General features: G+C 39.0%; 1 protein-coding gene across 2 annotated transcripts; it reads left to right on the forward strand.

Moving 5' to 3' along the window:
* The first annotated feature begins 4,506 nt into the window (after window positions 1-4,506).
* LOC308094601 (uncharacterized protein) lies at window positions 4,507-23,147 on the forward strand. Of its 2 annotated transcripts, XM_080441357.1 has the most exons (4): window positions 4,507-4,759; window positions 19,677-19,760; window positions 20,633-20,722; window positions 21,448-23,147. In XM_080441357.1, exons 1-4 carry the CDS (start codon window positions 4,606-4,608, stop codon window positions 22,350-22,352), a joined length of 1,233 nt encoding a protein of 410 aa, XP_080297483.1. In that variant the 5' UTR covers window positions 4,507-4,605; the 3' UTR covers window positions 22,353-23,147. The 2 variants fall into 2 exon arrangements, with proteins under 2 accessions (XP_080297483.1, XP_080297484.1); XM_080441358.1 differs by lacking the exons at window positions 19,677-19,760; window positions 20,633-20,722; window positions 21,448-23,147 and adding an exon at window positions 11,864-16,223.
* The last annotated feature ends 69 nt before the right edge of the window (window positions 23,148-23,216 follow it).

Raw genomic sequence — 23,216 nt, forward strand, 5'->3', positions numbered from 1 at the left:
TTATAGCTGCTATAGATGCTTAGCAGAAAGTGATGAAGAACATTGGGGAGTCTTAACCACTCGAACCCCAGTATCCATGTTCTGGGGGGAACATTAGCCAAGAGTAGATGACCTACAAGCTCACAATGTGTCACAACACAATGCGTTGTGAGCTTGTAGATTGGCTATTTTGGCAAAGAGATTTGGTGTAGACAGGAACAAGTCTAGATGGTTTAAGTGGTTACATCTTTATTGCAGACAGAAATAATCCTTCCACACATCACTTTAGAGCCACTGTGAAGATGGATCATTTTCAGTGTCATGACTGAATCTGTATAAAGTTTAGATCATTCTGCTGCTCTACACATGATTAACCACCCAGCATCCATATCCTTGGGGAACATTGGCCAAAAAATAGCAGATCTACAAGCTCACAACACGTCACAACGGAAACGGGGGAAAAGCGGACCAAGTACAGAGACAACTCAGGTCCACTTTACTAAGTCTAGAGGAGTGATTTCCAAACTGGGGGTCCCACATACTCCCCAGATGATTAGCTTAATGTGCAACATTGTTTTCTCACTCAATAGTAAACAAACCAACATACAGTACACATTTCTAAAGTTACAATTTAATGACCTTTAAGACCTTTTTAATACCAAATTGGTCAAATTATTGTCAAATATCCGTAAGAAAGAGGCAAACATTGTGAAAATAGCCAATCTACAAGCTCACAACGCCTCGCACTTTGTAGATCGGCTATTTTCACAATGTTTATCTGTGGAACCGAGTCAAACTAAATGTAATGCCTACAATTCAAGTGCTTGTCAGGGTGGGGGTCCTCAGTTCAAATATGATCATTTTGGGGGATCGTGGCCCGAAAAGCTTGTGGGTTTAAGTGTTTCAGTATTACTTAACTTAAAGTTGCAATTTGTATGTTTTACGTCCAACCTGAGGTTCAGACGCTGGTCACCCACATGAGATCACATTTCTACCACTCAGTCCAGAGCGGTGTTGCCATGTCTGCTTATTATAAGCGACTTTGGGCTTGTCTGTAAAGTTACTTGTAAATATTGGTAGTTGCGGATTGCTCTTTTTTTGGCTTGCTAATTTTGGACTTGTTTTGGCCTTATTTTGGCCTGGTCTTGGCCTTATTTTGGCCTTGTTTTGGCCTTATTTTGGCCTTGTTTTGGCCTTATTTTGTCCATTGGCCATGTTGTTTAAATCAGTTTGGCTCTCAAACATTTTTATGTCAAGGACCCCTCAAATTAATATGTATTTGTCCCCGGACCCTCGATCTGAAAACATTTTGTCCCATGGACGCCCATGCAAGATTTGTGTATTCGAATGTTTAAAAAACATTCCAAATTTTTCAGTTTATTTCAAGACTTAAAAAAAGAAAAGAAACAAGCTCACAATGCGTCGCATCGTGATGTGTTGTGAGCTTGTAGATCAGCTATTTTCAAATATCCAATGTGTTTAAAGTGCTCATGTGGCCTAATCGTTTCTTTTAGGCTTGTTTTCGTAGACCTGGTTGCTTATTCCTCTCGCAAAATCTGGCAACAGAGGCTGGTATTACGCTCATGAGCTTCAGGCAGTACTTGTCAACCAGTAGGTGACCACGTCCAACCACTGCACATGTAGTTGTATTGTAGTAACTATACAGACTGGTTAAAATAAAATATGATACATCCATTAAAATATTTTAATCAACACACATGTTTATTTTTTTATTTAAAATTCACTTCATGCAGATGAAATAAAGAAAACATTTCCCCTGAAAACATAATTAATAAAATAAGTAATAATATACAATTTAAAGGAGAGAGATTGTGCAGTGAGTTATACTGTGATGCCTTTGTATTGTCTTGTAAATGTAGCTACAGTACAGTACTTCATCCATAACTGTACACAATTTATAGGTAGCAATACCATGATGTTGCATTTGGTTTGTTGTCCTTTTTATTTTAAACACCCCTAGAGAGAGAGATGAAGCAGAGACCCTCGGCTATACATGTTGTATAAAATTGTGTTGCAGATTAAACTTTTTCATATATTTCATAGATGGCTTCACAGACTTGTTTGACGGCACTATCATGTTGAATAAATTCATGTAAAAAAAAAAAAAAAAACTAGAAAAAGTGCTCCTCGGAGCACAAGTCTCCGCCAGGTCAGATAGTTTATTGTGGCCTCCTGGTGGCGCTATAATAGGCTAATGTGAAAAGGGTGGCATTTCTTCTTAGGCCTTTCAATCGACACTGCATTCATGATTTGAGGCATTTTGTTCCAAAAATGTGTTTTGCTAAATTAGACCTGCTGGTGGCGCTATGACAGGCCAATGTGAATGTGAAAAGGGGGGCATCCTCGGCCTAGTGGGAATCTGCATGCAAAATGTCACGGAAATCGCACACTACGTTAATGTTTTGAGGCATTTTGTTCAAAACTGTCCAATCCTGCAAACTTTGGAGCACGTAAGCCAAATAGGATGGAATATGAAATATCGGACATATCCATCAGAATCACATGACTATGGAGATAATTGTGTACTGTTTGCCAGTTTTTTGGACAGAATCTGAAGGAATAATCTAAAAAAATGTATTTTACATAAGTCGGCTTCCTGGTGGCGCTGTAAAAAGCAGATGTGAAAAATGCAGTGCAGATGTTTTTCCTTGGCCTCTAGGGAGTGTGCGTGCAAAGTTTCGCGCAGATCGGTGCAGTTATAGTTAAAAATGCAAATCGGCCTGTTATAGCGCCACCATGAGGCTGATTTGAAAATGTTCAAGTGGCATTTCTTCCTCGGCCTGGGAATGTGAGTGTGCAATTTTATGGAAATGGCAAGCTGCGTTCATGATTTGAGGCAGTTTGTTCAAAACGCACCAATCCTGCAAACTTTGGAAGCAAACCTTAGCCAATGAGGATGGAATACGGGAAATCGGACAGATCCGGGTTGATCACATGACTATAGAGATACTGTGTACCGATTTGCATGACGTTTGGTTAAAAGCTGTAGGTGTAACGGGGAAAATGGGTTTTGCACAAATCGGCCTCCTGGTGGCGCTATGACAAGCCCATGTGAAAAATGTGGGGCAGAGGTTCTGAATTGGCATCCAGGGAGTGTGTGCACAGTTTCACAGCGACCGGGAAAACGATGCCGGAGATTAGCTGGTAACACACAGACAGGACACACGGACGGACACACGGACACACGGACGGACGGACGGACGGACGGACGGACGGACGGACGGACGGACGGACAGACAGGGGGAAAAACATACTCTCTCGCCATGCCTTTCAGCTTGGCGGAGACCATTAGGCCTAAATTCTCTATTAATTCATGTGTATTTTCAGACATTATTTAACCACTTAAAGTCTCAATACTTAGTTCTTGGCCTCAATCACAAAACCCATCTAACCCCTACTCATTTTGCTAGGATTGGATGGCTTAGGGTTGAGGACAGAGTACAGCAACTTACAATGGGCCTGGTCTTCAAGATACACCACAACATTGGTATCCCCCTGTATTTGTCAAGATACTTCCAAAACGTTAATGAAGTCCACGATCATAACACCAGAGGCAGCTCCACCAATCATGTTCAACCCAGATTTGGCTCAACAAAGGGAATGAACTCATTCTCATGCTATTCAACAACAATGTGGAATGCCCTACCAAAAGGAGTAAAGGAGTGTAAAACCCTTCTCACTTTCAAAACTGCCCTAAGATCCACCTTCAGGAGGCTGCAATTCGAAAATGGCCCCTGTCTAAGTCTTACCCCCTGTGTTCACCTGTTGAAGACCCATGTCTTTTAGACTATGCATGTTGGCGGTGAGTGAGCCCATCAGTTGTCTGAGTCAACACTAGAGGGCAGCATAGGACTAAAAGCATATACTTTTTAACCAGCAACCTTATCCAGGTCTTGGTGGTATTCATAAGTCAACTTACATTGATCTCTGCTGCACTTACATTGCTCTATACTGACTTGAGATCTACTATAATAATATTAATAATACTTAAAAATATATACGAAAAAAATATATACAAAAATATAGCTGTCACTAGCACAGACGTCTTCCTCTTTGTGAGCCTCAAACAACACCAATCCTGTGTTTACCTGTGTTTTTAGATTTGTTTGGTCTTTGTTGAGAGTGGCCACTTTTAACATGGGTTACTTTGTAGCCTTGGCAGTGTAGGGGTGGGTGGCATTTCCTTTCCTTTGATATCCATTTGATTATATTATGTGTTTTAGTGTCTTTTCTGTTTTCTGTTATTGTGGAGAAAGCTTTCGTTGAAAGTAGCCGATCGACAAGCATTGAGAGCTTGTCGATCTTCTATTTTCAGAGAAAGCTTTCCCCACAATACAGATGCTGGGGTTTAAGTGGTTAAAGCAAAAAACTGCTGGACTGGTAAAACATCCACCCTCCCGAGCAGCAGGGCGGCGGTAGTGCGCCAACCCGCGGCAAAATATCAAGAAATCCGGAACTCGACCCGGAAGCGCTCTCTGCCCATCCATAGCATACGTTTGTGTGAAACAAACTGTTAAAAAAAAATCTCTCTCTCGTTTCGTCGACATAAAACGACTTTCTGCGTCTCTGTTATTAATTATTTGGTCTAAACTAAACGAAATAGAAATGTGTGACATAGAGACTTTGAGGCTGTTCGTCAACGAACGGCTGACGGCCGTGGCTGAGGACATTTTAGCCGTGTTTGTCAGAACTCTGGTAGACTACCAGCAGCAACTAGACATGCAATGGAGACATTCTGGAGTCACAGCTCAACAACAAGGTTTGTCATTACTTTTAATTACATGTTAACAAGCAGATTTGTAATTGTATATAACCTTTTATCACGTTTTAACAAGCCAGATTTGAACTTGGCTTTAACATGAGATGTTATGTATAGCAGTTGTGTAAAGTAACCAAGTACATCTACTCAAGTACTGTACTTAAATAACAATTTTGAGGTATTTTTATGATTACTGGAGTATTTCCAATTTTCTGTACTTTTGCTTCTACTCCACTACATCTCAGAGGCAAATATTGTGCATTCACTCCTGCAATTACTACAATTATTTGAAAACTTTAGTTACTTTGTAGATTGTATCATTATTACAAAACATACATTAACCACTGTATACTTTGGCTATTTGAAAATAGCAGATCTACAAGCTCACCGACGTGTTAACTTGTGGGCTTGTAGATCTGCTACTTCAAAAGACGTGTATACACAAACAGGACATTGCACTTTTACTTTTGGTACTTTGAGTACATTTTGATGCCAATACTTCTGTTTCTTTTACTTGAGTCAATTTTGAAGTCCGGACTTATACTTGAGAATACAAGTATAAGAGAGCTCTTGACTTACTTGACTTATTCCTTTAGGCTCCTAGATGGAGCATAGGGCCGCAACAGAGAATTTCTATATTGCAGTATTGATACTTTTACTTAAGTAAAAAAAAATGAGGACTTTTTCCACCACTCTGTATACCTTTCAACCAAGAGAAAAGCATGTGTGAGGGATAATAGTCTGCTTTCCACCAGTTGTTTTCATTCATTGTCTTCACTTAAGTTGATAAATTCTAATACTTTATATAACAGCGGTTCTCAAACTTAATCGTGACAAGGACGACCAAATTAATATGCATTTGGCCACGGACCCCCATCTGAAAATATTATGTGCCAGGGGCCCCCATACAAAATTGTGTTTTTATTTTATTAAGGGGTTAAACTGATTCTGATGGTATAGTAAGTCATTTTGCTGGGGACCCCCTGGAAGCCCCCTTGGGGCACCTAGACCCCACTTTGAGAACCACTACTTCATGAAGTTGTTTTTGTTTCTCCACTAATTGACACCCAGTGCCAGTTGGTCTTCCTGTACACAAATGTTAGAGAAAGCACATGTCCTTAATGTAAACAAAAATACAGAGTACCAGCTCTCCCCCCTAACAGTTGTTAGCCAAACATGACACTTTCACTGTCATAAAACATAATAAAATGATAACATCAAAACCATAAGAGAAATGGCACAATTTATCACTTTAAGGAAAACGGTTTGTTAATGGGCACTTCATAAATATATGAGTATTTGATTTATTAATTTCTGCTTTATTTGCTGCTCTTGTTTCATGAGTGCGTTTGTTACTAACAAGCATAACGTTGATAATGAGTATGGCTATTTTACACACATAGGCTATATTATATTACACACAGTTATCCTGAAACAACAGACACATTTTAGTTCTGTAGATTCTTTGTTAGTGATTTGTAAGTCCATCGTTTGTCACTTTTGAAGTGGAATTCTGGCCATTGGCTAGTGCTGTTGGATGAATGCCAGTTATTGCTCAGGAAACAAAGCAAATTGAATTAGTTAGAGGAAGAATAATCTAAGCATTTCAGAGGTTTATATGGCACGCACTCTTGGCCCATTAAAACCGGGAAAGCATCTGTGTCTTTTTAGATTTTAGCTATGTACTTAACAGCAAGATATGTTTTTCTGAAAACTCTAGGCTTTAGAACAGTGGTTCAGAACGGTGGTTCTCAATAGCAGATCTACAAGCTCACAGCAGGTCATTTCGTGCGGCACTGCAAGCTTGAACATCTGCTATTTTTGAAAAATCTTGAAACTTCGAATTTCTTTTAACACAAATCTTCTCTTCTGGGACTCTCCTGCAACAAAACATTTTCAGATGGGAGGGGGGGCTCAGGTCTTCATGGGTTAAACAAACAAACAAAACCGTCTTTTTCTGCTGGTGACACCAGGGTGGGCTCATCCATGGGTGGGCTCATTGTGGTTTTAACATGGCCAACAGGCAGAAAGTTGTAATCTAGATAGCATGTTATTTAGACAGATGCTAGTTGCATTGTTTACTATCCTATATAGTTCAATATACAGATTGTTTTGCTAGTATATTGTTTAGACTGATGCTAGGTTCTTGGTCTACCCATTAATCTTTATATCTCAACGAATAGGCAGAAGGAACAAAATGCATTTATTTTTTTCATATAATTTTACACTTTGTAGTACAAAAAAAATGCATAAAAGAAAAAGGGCTATCTACAAGCTCACAAGGTCTAATATCACTATGTGTTGTGTGAGCGTGTAGATCTGCTATGTAGATCTGCTATGTTTTGGCTTATGTTGACTGGTGGATGTCTCAGATTGGGAACACACAGAGTGGGAATCTAAGGCACATTCGCTCTCACTATTTAAAGTTGAAATCCATATCTTTCATGATCTACCACAGATTCGAACCCAGGTCCCCTGCGTGAGTTCTGAATGTTTTACTGGTGAGCAACTGTTGAGCAATAATGGACAGCCTTCTTGAGCAGAGGTTTCATTTAGTTTGACTTTGATGCAATACCTCTAGTCAACCAGTAGGTGTCCCACTTGACCACAGAAAGTAAATGCCTCAATAGAAGAGCAGAGAGACTTAAGTATTTTATATTGCATTAACATGCTCTACCATACAGATTGCCTAATTTACGTTTTATTCACACAGTTACAAAAGTTATGGATTGCAGATTTAAATAGCAAATATGTTCAATTTCAATTAGGTGTGTGTGTGTGTGTGTGTGTGTGTGTGTGTGTGTGTGTGTGTGTGTGTGTGTAATTTTTGTAATATATTTTATAGGTTAAATTGCTGCTATAGAGTGTTTGTTCAGGGGTATCCTTGTCTCTCTAGCTCATCCAATCAGGAGAGTGCATTCACCAGAAAGTGTAGAAGATGTAAATGTAGTGTTTGCTGTTCCATAATGAATGAATGTGTCTGCCCACCAGACAACCCACCATCTAGATCAGTGGGGGGGGGGGGGGGGGGTCATGAGGGTCCCCAGATGATTAGCTTAATGTGCAACATTGTTTTCTCACTCATCAATAAACAAACCAACATACTGTATAAGTGTTTACAGGGTATCTGCACATTTCTAAAGTGACAATTTAAGTGCTTTTAAGACTTTTTAAGTACCCCTAAAAAGAATTAAAAATAAGACGATTACTGTGTAAAAAGTAATCAATAAACTATAATATAAAAGCATGGTCGAACAAATGGTCAAATATTACCTAAGAAAGAGGCAACATATTTTTAAATAGATCGGCTATTTTCACAATATTTCTCTGTGGAACTGAGTCAAACAACATTGTATGCAAGTGCTTGTCAGGGTGGGGGGTCCTCAGTTCAAATATGATTATTTGGGGGGTTGTGGCCTGAACAGTTTGATAACCACTGATCTAGATATATTGGGCTGGCCGATATATCGGTCACTATTCCCATTTTGACAGCATTGGTATTGCCAGTTATGCAGCCGATATGTCCCGATTTCTAACCACTTTCAACCTTATGTCCCTATATCTTGGGCATTTAATTCTTGGTGAAAATGCTCAGGTTTTCAAAAAACTTCAATCTAGTTTGGGATTAATTGTTTAAATTTAATAAATTCTAGTTAAAGCAGCACTATGTAACTTTCCTCTTCTACCCCGGATTTGAACCCGGTTTCCTGTGCAAGTGCTGACATTTTTACCATTGCGCTAATATAGCCGACCTGCTTGCTCAGGGGATGAATTGAATCTTGTGAGGAAGGTAGTGCATGCACATCCGTGGCCCAGGTGCAAGACAAGCAAAAGTATCATGAAAGAGAATAGAGTCTGCACACTGGTGATGCTGAAAAAGCTCCGCTGTATTTTTATTGCGTCAACGCTTCGATCAATTCAGATCTTCATCAGGACGTATACGTCCATACGTATGGTATATATCCTGATGAAGATCTGAATGGATCGAAACGTTGACGACGCAATATAACCACAGCAGAGCTTTTTCAGCATCACCAGTGTGCAGACTCTATTCTCTTTTATAAATTGAATCTTGACCATCAGGTCAGGATTTGTGTCAGATCCTGTGTCTAGGTGAGACATGACCTTAAATCTTAATGTCTCAATAGAAGAGCAGGGAGATAAAATACAACCACCCAAATTGTATGAGTTATATTGTATTAACATACTCTACCATACAGATGAGTTACATAGTGAGGCTATGTTCTCAAATATAAACTTTAATCAAATCTTACGTTTTCCCAAATCGATTAAGAAAATATTGGCCAAAATCGGTAATCGTCGTCTAGGACTCTCCAAAATCGGGATCAGCATCGGACTCAAAATGCGGGCATCGGTTTGGCTCTAGAACCATCCAGCTCTGTTTGCCCAACTTCAGGTAAAATGAATTAACATTACTGTTAATTTAGGTCTACTTAGCTTTAACATAGCAAGTGACACATTTTTGACGTTTATTTAAATGTTCGTTACATTGTACTCATGCAAACTAAATTAAGCTTGCTTCAAATTAGCTATTTAGCTTCAAAGCTAAGATGTGAGTTAATGTTTAACTAGCAACTCAACAATAAAGGGATATTTAAATATATCTGCAACTTCCTGCTACCATTTTGAGTGCCTGCAACCTACATTCTCTTGTTAGGCAAATGTTATCCAACTAGAGGTTGGAGCCGCCCTCACATCTAGAGTTCATCGCACTGCAGATGGGCTCTGTCATAGTACCTTGTACCTGTCTGCCTGTGTCCTTTATGTGCCCACTGCCCATATATGGAGATCTCTGCATCTGTCATAGTGACGTGGCCGTGGTCCTGCCTATATATGTGCGTATCGGGTTTTTTTATGGTTATGTCTGAGTCAGTGACGTGGCCGTGTTAAAAAAATAATAATAATATCCTAGGTGGTTTGAAATGCGAATTCAATTCTGATTTTAAAAAATTGTTCCAGTCTGGATGCTCTAGCCCAATGGTTCTCAAACCTTTCAAGCCACGACTCCCAAAATAATCATATTTGAATTGGAGACCCCCCACCCTGACAAGCATTTGGAATAAGAGTTGAGGCATTACATTTTATTTGACTAGGTTCCACAGATGCAAATTGTGAAAATAACATCATGTAGATTGGCTATTTTCTTAGGTAATATTTGTATAGTTTGTTGTTTACGTTTGACTCAGTATTATCATTATTATTATTGTTTTAAATTGTCGGTATTAAAAAGGTCTTAATAGTCCTTAAATCGTAACTTAAGAGATGTGCAGAAACCCTGTATACACTTCTGCTGTATGTTGGTTTGTTTACCGTTTAACTGAGAAAACAATGTTGCACATTAAGCAAATCTTCTGCAGTGCAAATCATCAACGCATCACTTCACATCACTTCCACTTCATGGAAACGATTATGATGATTATGGTAAAATTATTGTGATTGTCTCAAATAATTGTGATTTTGTAATAATTCTGACATGCCTACCCCATTAATCCGAGGGACCATTATTTTGAGCTCCCTGACCAATGGTGCTTTGGAACAATGGGCTGTCAAACCAATGGCATGGCACCCTTTTGGCTGGACTCACACTTCAAGTAAACTGTCAATCGGTTGGCGGACTCATCAATTACTAATAGAGACCCAATTCAACCCCAATTAGTTGCTGGCTGCTGCAATTCTACTAAATATTTTTTTTTGGAGTAAAGGTCCTTACACACCGGGGCAATTTTTTTTCATGCGAATAATACCTTTTTTTTAAAAAACCTTATAAAGTCAATGTAAGCTTACATGGTGCGAAAAAGCGAAGCGAAAAAGCGTCTTAATTATTCGGAACGAGTCCGAATTTTGCGTATATTCGCATATTCGTCGGTGTGTAACCGCCTTAAAGGGCAAGACCACTTTGGTAGAGGTTTGGGTTGTGTGGTTACCTTGCCATGATGTAACTCCAAAGGTGGACAAGATATCAAAAATAATTGCTCCATTGATTAGAAATTGATAATTCTAAATTTGCTCCTAATTGACTTACATTGTACGGTAAAACAGCTCTCAAAGTCACTCTTTTAGCACGTAAACAAACGCAAACAAAGTTGATTCAGACAATATAGAACATCACCAAATTCGATACTGTTTTTTTTTTTAATAAAAATGTTAACTTCCTGTTGATTTTGCTATTTTTATTAAGAAGAAAACCCGGACTGGATTTGCGGATCCGCATCCGGATCTTCAAATAGTAAAATCAGCAGGAAGTTAACATTTTTATTTAAAAGAAAAACAGTACTGGGTTTGGTGATGTTCTATATTGTCTGAATCAGCTTTGTCCGTGTTCATTTATGTGCTAAAAGAGTGACTTTGAGAGCTGTTTTACCGTACAATGTAAGTCAATGAGGAGCAAATTTAGAATTATCAATTTCTAATCAATGGAGCAATTATTTTTGATTTCTTGTCCACCTTGGAGTTACATCATGGCAAGGTAACCACACAACCCAAACCTCTACCAAAGTGGTCTTGCCCTTTAAGGCCGGTCCTTTTTGGCAGTGTATATGCTGTCCGAAGAAGGACGGCTGTTGTAGCTTGTAAGTAGGCTGTGTTCATATTGCAACATATAGACCCCTCCCCTGGTGGACCCCGGTCAATGAAGTACATGCTGTAGAGTTTTAAGTCGTGCGAGTGCGTGTGAACTCTGGTCGCGTTGAACCCCACGCGCACACCTTTTGGTGTAACAGTTGTAGAAATTGTGTACCACTATTGTTTAGTTTGAGAACGGCAAACAGCAGGAGTGTATCTTCTTTAAACTGATAGACCAGTGGGCAAGGAGCTTCAGAGAATAATTGCAGACTTTACATTTTAAATGTAATTAGACATTATCACGGTTTTATTGTTGGTGAATGAATCAACACAAACTAAATGTATTATGTTTATACTGTATGAGTTGTAAACACAAACTTTTCACAATGTGTTATGAGCCAAAGAACACACAGACAGCTTTAGAAGTTTACCTCCAACCACGACTAATAAAAAGGAAAAATAATGAAACGGTATGAATGTCTCTAAATTGATCACCGTTTGTCTCATTTTCTATTCGACTAGACTTCCTCCCTGGCTGTGAAGAGGAGATTTCCCCTAATCGGCAGAAGAGGAGCCCCATTCTGGTCCGGGAGGAACCACAGCCTCTTCAGATCAAACAGGAACAGGAGGAGCTACTTCTGAGACCCGAGGAGGCTGGTGGGTCAACGTTGGCATCTCTAGCAGTGATGACAAGTGGAGATGATAATATAACCAGAGACACAGAGCCTGTAGCCAGCACCTCGACTCAACACATGAACTCAACACAAGACTATGGAATGTCACAACCAACCAGTGAAGTCCAGCTCCTCTCTTCGAACTGTTCCGAATCCGACGTCACCGAAGACAGTGACGAGTGGGAGCCTGGGGAGACCAGCGAAGATCAGTCAGATCTTCGCTGGTCTCCGACATCGCACAAAACGAAAAATGTGAAAAGACAACCATCGTCTTTGAGCAACAAAGTGCCCATGGACCTGAAATCAACCAAACAAACTGTATCATCCACGGCAAATCGTAGAGGGGAAACCTTTAGCCGTTCAAAGATTCAACGAGTACAAGGGGGTTCGTTCATGATTCACTCATTCAAGTACAAGCAGCAAACGGTCGGTCAGTACAGCTGCACAGTTTGTGGTAAAGCGTTTAGTCGAAACGAAAGCCTGAAGAGGCACATGATGACGCACACAGGAGAGAAACCTTTTACTTGTCCGATTTGTAGCAAAGGTTGTGGGCAAATGAGTGACCTGAAGAAGCACATGAGGAGCCATACAGGGGAAAAGCCATTTACTTGTGAGGTTTGTGCTAAAAAGTTCACTCGTACTGAAACTCTGAAGAGGCACATGACCCTAACGCATACAGGGGAGACACCGTTTTACTGTACAGTTTGTGGCGAACAATTTGGCCAAAGTGCAAGTCTAAAGAGCCACATGGAGATTCATGCAGGACAGAACCCTGGGCAACAGTGACACGTGCTTAAAGACGGCATCTGAGCTGAAACCCTCATAATGTAGACCAAACATGATCAGTCATTCTAATGCAGAATGAGAAGTCATAGTTTCTAGTGTAGTCTTTTTTTTTGGGTCTATGTTTTGATATAATGTTAATATGGACTTCTGCAAACATTTTTGTTTTTTATCTTTAGCTGTAGTTGACCAAGACTAACCGTTATTATTATATGATTTTCCCCCCATACACATCTCATGTAAACTCGATATAACCCTTTAAATTATACCAGTCTATCACTTTCAATAGCCAAACACTATTTTACACATTTGTTAATTGAAGAAAATAATCATTAAATCTTTAGTCGAGGACAGCCCAAATTTGTAGTGGACTTAAGTCCATAGTGCAGTATGTAGTGTATAGTGTCAGATGTTTAACTAATTAGTTTACATTAATCTATTGTTGGTAGGAAGACCATTAACTGTGACACTACAGTGCAATCTTGTTGGTTTTTAACTCGCAGGACTCATCATGTCAATAACATCTGAATCAGCTTGAGTTCACCAGGTGTAAGACTATGACTTTCTTAACATGAGTTGTTTCGCTCAACTGCCAAGAGGATGCTAGCTCTTTGAGCAGGGCTCCAGCACCAAGGTTATTATAGATAACAATATAACGGAAACTGGAATTGACAAAACATTTCAGTTAACTGAAATAAAACAGTAAAATGAGGCTGTGTAAAAAAAAAGGTTAACTGAAACTAGTATACGTATTTACAAAACTAACTAGAATCATAGAGAAAATGCCTTATGTCTTAGTCTTTCTGAAACATCTTAAAATACAGCAAAAATGCTAACTACAATCATAGAGAAAATGTCTTGTTTTAGTCTCTCTGAAACATCTTAAAATACAGCAAACTTGTAGATTGACTGTTTTTGCTTTTTTCTGACCTCGTTGAATTTTGTCCCCAACTACCCCGTACTACAAAACTAATACTAAAACTAAGCCTTTTGAAATAAATAAACTAAACTAGCAAACCTGCTTTAAAAAGTAATTATTAGTCAAATTGAATACATAAATAAAAGTGTATGAAAAATTATAATAACCTTGTTCAGCTCCAGATACATAATGTCTTAATTTGATGGCATCCACTGCAATTAACATGGGAACCAGTGGAGACAGACACCGATCACAATTATAATTGTTTTTCTCCATGAATTCCCTCTATTTCAAGTAGAAATATTGTACTTCGTTTGACTCCACTACATTTCCAGCAAGACTCATCGGACCCAAACAATTATGACTTAACCACATAAGCCCTATTTAAAATATACTGAAAATAGACGATCTACAAGCTCTGCAAACTTGCAAGCGTGTAGATTCATATTTTTTATTTTTCAATTGTTCTAAATAAAATGTACCACGTAATTTTTACTTTTGAATGCGTGAGTATTCACTTAAATATATACTTTGTCCACCACTGTTCGAAATCAGTTTTGAAAGCTCAGATGACAGCAAACACAGGCAACCAACAAAGTCCAACTAAAGACGGGGCAGAGACAGAATGGACTAGTACATCTTGTCAACATTGCAATGTACACAAAGTGCAATTTCGTGACATTGCAAAATAAGGCCAAGGTCAATTAGGCCTGTCCCATTGTGCTAAAAACCCTTTCACTTCATAGAAAATGAAAACTAGCAACGTTAGCATTTCCTATTACAAATCTGGAAGAAAAAAAAACAGTGCAGGCCATTCACACGGGTGTCATGTTGAGTCAACCAGAGTATTGGACAACTACCTTAATTCACCCTTTAACACACACATACACACACACACACAAACACTTGTATTTATTTTTGTAATTTACATTTTTCAAATATTGAAATATAGATATATGCAGATCTGGCATATATCTGATGAAATGACTGTATATAACTGGCTTTTAAAATATTGTAATGCATATTATGGAAAAAAGCAGTGTACATTTGTTTATGATGTAGATGTATATTGTATAGAGTGATGCCTTTACTGTACGTGGTTCCAAAATACTTACTAGACAAAGGACCTGTATGTGAACAAGGATTACATAAGAAAAGTCTCTCTTCTCAACACAGCCATTGTCTGTGTGATAACAGCCTCACGTTACTAGACTCTATAATTATTTAATACAATTCTAACATTCTTTAGTAGTGCGTATGTAATAACAGTCTTATCAGTGGTGCCTAGTTATGGTGAGATGGCACATAACTTTGTCAAAGCTGATGTCATTCTCTTGTTCATGTCTCATCCGCACCTCATTGTCAATATCAGACATGCAGGGTTGTAGGCTACATAGTACAGTGCAAACTTTTAAATTTGTCTGTATTCTGATAGTAATCATTGCTACAGTGTTTGTTCAGTAATGGGTATCCAGCTCTTAAGTAAAAAAAAAAGTCTGGATACCAATTTAATCCAATCAGGAGAGAGAATTTGTACAGGGTACCAGATAAACACGTGACAATTAAGTAAAATGAGACAAATTTGAAACCGGTACACTATTAAATTAAAGCTGAGAAATGGGTTCTCTTTCCCGATGGGATGAAATCGGTGACCCACCTGGAAATGTATTTCCTGTTTAGTAATCATTACTATCGGAGCTTCATCCTAAAAATAACTTTCAGCACCTTAAGTAAACATGAACAAACATAAAATAAATGTGTCGAGTAAGAGGACAACTTATGCATATTAGCAAATAATTAGCATACACATAAATGTACATAATACACACATTATGCATATTAAAGTAGACCATAGAGAAGAGAGGTATGTGCATTGCCAATTCTACCATCTGAGTAGTGTGGGCAAATGAGGGATTGGTGGACATGCATAGCAAGACTATATAATAAGTTGTGCGATGTGCATGTACCAGTTTACATATCTGGTTATGCTACATTATAACTGGTGATAAATAATTCACTGATAAAGGGATGTGGCAGGTGTTGTCCATGACAGTTAATTGTGTCATGGTGGTGTTATACTTCTGTCCCCCCCCCCACACACACAAGATTGCATGTTTGCTTTGACAAGAGGGTCCTCTCTACCTGTGATGTTTGTCCGCAGTGTGTATGTAACAACAGTCCCAACATGGTAACAATAGTTTGTGTAATAACAGTTCAACATGCTATCAGTGTAATAACTAGGGTGGGTATCATTTGATTATTTTCTTTTTGTACTTTGCTCTCTCTGTAATATCACAAATGTCGTTTAAGTTGTAAAAAAAAAAAAAAAAAGCCACATTTCTCAGTTTCAGATGTGTTGTTTATTTGTAACATGTTATTTATTTAGAGCATGTTTTGTTGCAACACACCGTGTATGAAAATGATTATTGTTTTACACTAATTATTTTACACTAATTATCCAAATACTTAATAAAACATGCTACGGCTGTAGCATTACCAGAAGGTGTGTGTGTGTGTGCGTGCGTGCGTTCATTCTCAGTTTCTTAGTCTATGGGCAGCACCCACTGAAACTAGAGGTCCTCCATGGAGGATGTAAACGGTTGATCAGTAACATATTGTATGTGGACTTTATATGGAAATAGGGCAACTGAATGCTAATGACAAAGTAATATTATACCACCTTGTCCCTTGGAAAAGACATGCCAACACACACACACACACACACACATATTTATATATATATCTCTGCTGTCCAGCCTGAAACCGCTAACTCCAAAGCGCTCATTGTTCAGGAAACGAGAAAACAAAATATACGTTTTTCAGGAAATGAAGAAAAACGTATATTTTTTTAAACAAATCAATACTGCCTCATCAAAGTTGGTATAGTGACTTTATATATTGTCAGTTACTTGCATGTGTCATTATATTATCAACACTTTACCCAAATCGCGGGTAAATCAACACTTTACCCAGCGCTAGTGGAGTTAGTAGTTTCAGACGAGCAGAAATCAAGCTGAAATGGAGTTGTTGTCCAAACAATAGCTCCACTCGCTGCTGAGGGAGAGGTTTCAGCGCGACAGAAATGCTATGAATGCCTTTCTTCTTGTCACATTGCTCTCCTCATTGAACACTTCATAGATTTTAGAAATATAATTACTTGTTTTCATAACATTAGCGTCAGTGCTAAGTTTGATAAACAGGTACACTGCATAGTTTTAACAGACTACGGGGAGTTTGTAACGTGATCCTCCTCCTCGTTCACTGCGCAGTGCGCTCTACTCATGCTGATAAAAGGCAGCGCTGGAGAGGAGAGGGGGGAGTTGTTTGTTTTTGACGGACAGTTTGAGGATCCAATGGAGTTGGGAGTTTTCGTCAGAGGCGCTTTTTAATACTTTCCATTGGTTCAAATGTTTTGATTTTTTACACAGACGTAAAGGGTGTTCAATAGCGTTGATTTATGAAGAAAAAAAAAATAGCTGAAAATGGAGTTAGCTGGTTCGTCCCGGACACTGACGAATATATATATATATATATATATATATATATATATATATATATATATATATATATATATATATACATACGTTGGTGTCCGGCAGAAACCAGCTAACTCCATTTTGACGCTTTTGCATTTTTTTCCATAAATCAGGGCCATTGAACACCCTTTACATATGTGTGTTGGTAAAAAAAATATTGAACCAATGAAAAGCATTAAAAAGCGCTTCTGACAAAACCAGCTAACTCCACCGGAGTTAGCTGGTTTTGCTGACTCCAGGCTCCACCCCCTTTTGACCTCCAACCTCATTGTGAGCTTGGAGGTCCATTCAGCTGTTCTTATCAATGTTGAACAAAACCTCCTAACTCCACTTTTTTTTAATTTCCTGAAAAATGAACATTTTGGAGTTAGCTGGTTTCTGCCGTACAGCAGAGATATAAAGGTGCCTTTCACATCTAAAGTAGACTTAAAAGGTCCAGAGCAAGAACCAAATTGTTAAGTTATTAGATCATTAGGAACTTGAGCGGCAATGAGGCACTCAGGTCAGGAGTATATTAGATAACAACCAATACATTAATAGGAATGAAATTAGCTGTCTCTGAAACAGTGTTAATATGTTATTTAACACTGCAGTTTTTATTAGAAGCCTAGTACTAGTAGCCATTATTTGTGTTTATGTTTACAGTTAGTTGTTGGATTGTTTGTGCATGAATGTTGCCCTTCTGTCCGCTATTCTATAGCTCTTTTCTGCTGAGAGGCACTTTATAATCTGCTAATGGAAGAATAGCGTCACTCCAGGTCCAGGACCCAAACAATCCGTAATATTTTTAGTGAGGGGACCTGGGTTCAAATCCCGGGTAGGACATGAAAGTTCTGGATTGCAGCCTTAAGTGTCAAGCAGATTCAAACACTGTTTGGATCAAGCCTTTGCCCCTGACTGTGTTGTATCGAATGCCTAACACAGGGGTCTTTACGTGTGTTTCAGGCCAAGGACCCCTTAGCTAAGAGAGATCGATGAAGCAGGGACCCCCACTATATATTGTATAATGTGTTGCAGATTAAACTTTTTTGGGAGATGTCATAGCTTCATTAGACGTGTTTGACAGCACTATCATCAGTGTTTGTTTACACATTATCATTTCTATTAATATGTTGGATTCATGTTAATGTGCATTTTCAGACATTTAACCATTTAAACCCTCAGTACTTAGTAAACTTGACATTTGGCACATACTTAATGTGCCATTTTTTCCCCTCTACACACCAAACCTCTTTGCTGAAAATACTGAGCTTGTAGATCTGCTATTTTTGTCTGTGTCCCCCTCAGAAGATTAACCACTTAAAACCCCCATATGGTTGAGCGGAATCCCTCAGGGCCCTATGTTAGTGTATTTTCTGTTTTCGCTCTAAATATCTTCATTTAAAATAGCCGATCAACAAGCTCACAACGCGTTGCGAGCTTGTTGATCTGATATTTTCTGCGAAAGGTTTCCCTCAGAATATGGATCCTGCTGGGGTTTAAGTGGTATAAAATACAAATATTTAAAAAGACCTATCCCCTGAAGCAACTCTGAGGACCTCCTAAGGGTCCCGGACTCCCTATTGCAGACCCATGTTCTAAGGCATATGTGTTTATTTTGGGGCAAACTTTCAACATTTTCACTGCAAGCCATTCAGAGGTTGTTTTTTTCCCTGAAATTCTGCATGACTAATTCTCAATTCTGCCGTACTAAAATCCATGGCAATCCAATTGCCTCTTTGTTTCTCCTTTCATCAAATTGAGGTAACATTTATTGTAATACTTTTATTTTTTAATAATCTACTAAATCAATAAGTCTGATTAACCACTCAAGCCCTATTGTATAACAAATACAGGATAGATTTCAAAATACTCCCCACCAGCTACCTCTTTGAGTGGCCCTCCTCCACCACCACAGCCCCTCCTCTTCCCTCAGGTCAGGTGACGCCAACCTCCTGGTGGTCCCCAGGACAAAGCACCGAACCTGGGGTGACAGGGCTTTTTTTTGTTTTCGGTTGCTGACCCCTCCCCCCGGAACTCCCTACCAATACACATCAAAGCTGACCCCACCCACCCCTTGTTTAAAACTGCCCTCAAAGCACACCTCTTCAGACGGTAACCGGAACGCTCGCCCCAAAACACATTCGCCCCCATTTCTTTCGCAGACCGCTCGCCCCCAGCGGTTCTCGTATTCTTTTATTTGTTTTACTGAGGTTAAGCTTAGGAATACGTTTACGGTTAGGCATAGTTTTACTGAGGTCACGTTTAGGAATAAGGTTAGGTTTAGGCATAGTTTTACTGAGGTTACGCTTGGAAGGAATACCTGGTGCCGGATTTGACCGGGGCGAGCGTGTTTTGGCGCGAGTGTTCTTGTATTCCTTCAGATTTACGCATTGTTGAGAGCCGTAACAGTTCCCAGGACTAACAACTGTGCATTATTTCAGGACATCCACAGAGCTCCTCAGTGCCGAGAAGAGACCAGGGCAGCCAGCTGGAGGTCGTCAACACCACCCTGCACACAACTCAAAGTAAGCTCTTTGAAACAGCAGCGGGGGCAGAGCATTACAAAAACTAGACACTTTACATAACGTTGATGTCGGGCAGAAACCTTCTGCCCGACATCAACGTTATGTAAAGTGTCTAGTAATAATCTCCTTATTTCAACGTTTTATTATAATTTGTTTCGTAAATTAAAGGTAGGGTAAGTGATTTTCGTTGGTTAAAATAAGTGCTAAATAGCTCTATATCGTGATAGTAACCCCTGTTCAGTAACAGTTGTTTCCATGTCCCTCCAGCTCTATATTAGACAGAAAATGCATTTTCAGGTTGGGATACAAATTGTATCCAATCAGGATAGAGAACAAATGACATTGGAAGTGATGACTCAAAGAAATGAGCAGACAAAATTGGAACTGGAACACAAAAGAAGCTGTTAAATCTCCTGATTGGCTGAAATGTCACCTACATGATTTTTTTCCTTCTGTGTAATAAAGAGCTGCAGAGATGAGGAGACCCCTGTTACTGAACAAACAATCTATAGCAATGATTACTATCAGAATATATATTTTAAATCTTTTAACAAAAACCTTTTTGTTACAAGCAAAAAATATCACTTTAATGCCCTACTTTGTCATATAAGAAAGTCAAGTAAAAGTAGCAAAAATAGCAAAAAGTGTCGATCTACAAGCTCAAAACTGCTTGCATGCAGATGAGTTGAGATCTTGTAGATCTGCTATTTTCGCTATTTTTTTAAACAATTTGAAAGCCAGAAAGTGTTTAGGTCTGTGTGGATTTTATAAATATTTAACCAATGAAAGCATTAACAAGAGCTTGTGACTAAATAATTGGATCCATTGAAACACAGGCTTTTTTTTTTTTACCAACAATGTCCTTCTCTTAGCATCGGCGCAGAATGCTGCACCGTGGTTTAGAGCTGGTGAGGACAGCTGGCATGATGAGGCTGACCACCATAATATGCCTGCACTCCAAGGTAAGCTCCCTCAACCAGTAACAAAAGAAGACTATTGTTGTATTAAACCCATTAAGACCTGAGGCAGATTCTACAAAATGCCTTCTAAATCAGTAGTTCTCAAACTTTGTCGTGCCAAGGACAACACATTGATATATATTAGGCCGCGGACCCCAAATCTAAACATCTTTTGTGCCAAGGACCCCCAGAAGAGAAGATTTGTGTTAAATTGAATTTTTCAAAAATGTTGTGAGCTTGTATATCTGATATTTTTGAGTACTACTGTTCTAAACCACTGTTCTAAATCCTAAGTATTTAAAAATGATGTTGCTATATACACTATAGCATAAAAAAATATAAAATCTAAAATGACAGATGCTTTCCCGGTTTTATTGGCATAATATAAATAATGTAAATAATAATAAAGGTAAGTGCACTAACTGGCTGAGCTACCAGGCATGTTTAATGTTGAGTGGGCCAAGTATAGACCCCTGGGGGACTCCGCTCAACAAAGTGTATAGGGTTTAAGTTGACTTCAGTTTGTATCGTCTTGGTAAATAAAAAAAGCTGATAACTAAACTAACTGCTAATGTCCTTTGAGAAAGGAGAAATATATATGTAACATTTATGAACTATACATTTAAATATGAATCTATAAATCAAAAGTTAGACCAAAACAACAATAACGTGGAACCGCTTTCCTGAATATAGATTACATTTAATGGTTGACTCTCATTTTCGTCTAGACTTCCTACAGCCCCCTGTCTGTAAAGGTGAGGTTTCCCTTGAACAGGAGAAGAGGGGCCCTAGTCAGATCCTGGAGGAACCAGAGCCTCCACAGATAAAAGAGGAACAGGAGGACTTAATTCAAGGACCAGAGGAGGCAGATGGGTCAACGCTGAATTTACTGTCAGTGAAAAGTGAAGTTGATGCTAAAAACAGGACCTCAACCGAACACATGAAAACACGAGTTGTAGAGGAGTGTGGAACATCACAGCCAACTAGCGATGTCCAGCTCCTTTCCTCACACTGTTCTCTATCTGACACTGAAGACAGCGATGAGTGGGAGGAGACCAGGGAAGACCGGTCGGCCTTAAACACAATGACATCACACAGGACAGAAAACGTGTCAGCACTAAGATCGCCTTTGATTAGCAATACGTCCCAGGGCCTGAACTCATCCGATAAACCTCAATCCTTCAGAAATTGCTCAGCGAATAAACCCTTTAGCTGTACAGTTTGTGAGAAAGGTTATTATCACGTCGATGATCTGAGAAAACACATGATGATTCACACAGGCAAGAAACCCTTTAGTTGCGTAGTGTGCGGCAAAGGTTTCACTCGAAATGGAAGTGTGAAGATGCATATGAGAATACATACCGGGGAAAAACCCTTTAGTTGTACAGTTTGTCGCAAAGACTTTTATCATATGGGTGATATGAAAAAACACATGAGGACTCACACAGGGGAGAGGCCTTTTTATTGTACAGTTTGTGGTAAAGGCTGGACTACCAAGGGATATCTGACGCAACACATGAGGAGTCACACGGGAGAAAAACCCTTTAAATGCGCAGTGTGTGGCAAAACCTTTAGCGTAAGTGGAAATCTGAATGTGCACATGAGAATACATGTAAGCAAACCTGTTAGTTGAATAGAAACAAGGAAGCTCAAGGCTGAAACTTGTCTCACATAATCAAACGTATCTCACACAAAACAAACACACACATTATATATCATTTACCATATACATTTCACATTGCTCATATTAACAATGTTTTCTTTCTCTATCTCTTTCCAACTTTCTTGAAACTTGAATGATGGAGTCAAGGCTTCAAAAAGAGGGGGAAAACAATCCAGGAATGCAGTCTTTGGTATTTCGTATTATTTAAAAAAAAGAGGGAAAATGAAATAAAAAAGCTAACCGTCACATGTACAGTGCAGGCCAAAAAGAACTGAAACACATTTTGGGTGCAAATTCATTCAAAAGACCATTAACATAAGATTGCTTTTGAAAATGGACAAACCCCCCTCCTCCTCTATAGTGTTAACGTGGTAATGGCTGACTGGGTCTCGGCAGTTCCAGGTCTCGGCAGTTCCAGGTCTAACGCAGAGAGCACTGCCAGTTCTGCAGAGGAGAGACAGGTCACAATCAATGTAGCCTCGCGTAGCCAGACAACTATTCCACAATCTCTGAATGCTATATAGAGTCTGGAACTACACATCCCGGACACCGAGACCGGAGGCTGGCATCTGTTCGTTATTTCCGTTCACGATAATATATTTTAAAATATCTTTAGATTTTATTTTTGAGTTTCCATTTCTGCTAACCAGCAAGCTATATATGCTTAGATGATATAATTAGAAATGTCCGTGAATGTAAAAACGAAACAGAAGCCGGGAGAAGGCTTTATCCGCTTTATCGCTTGATCATTTTCAGAGCTTCCGTGCTCCGGACTGTATGACGGAAGCGTTTGAACATTCTGGGAGACAACAGTCTGGCTTGCGAGACTACAAT

The sequence above is a fragment of the Gymnoscopelus braueri genome (assembly GCF_963280865.1).
Source record: "Gymnoscopelus braueri genome assembly, chromosome: 11".
NCBI lineage: Eukaryota > Metazoa > Chordata > Actinopteri > Myctophiformes > Myctophidae > Gymnoscopelus > Gymnoscopelus braueri.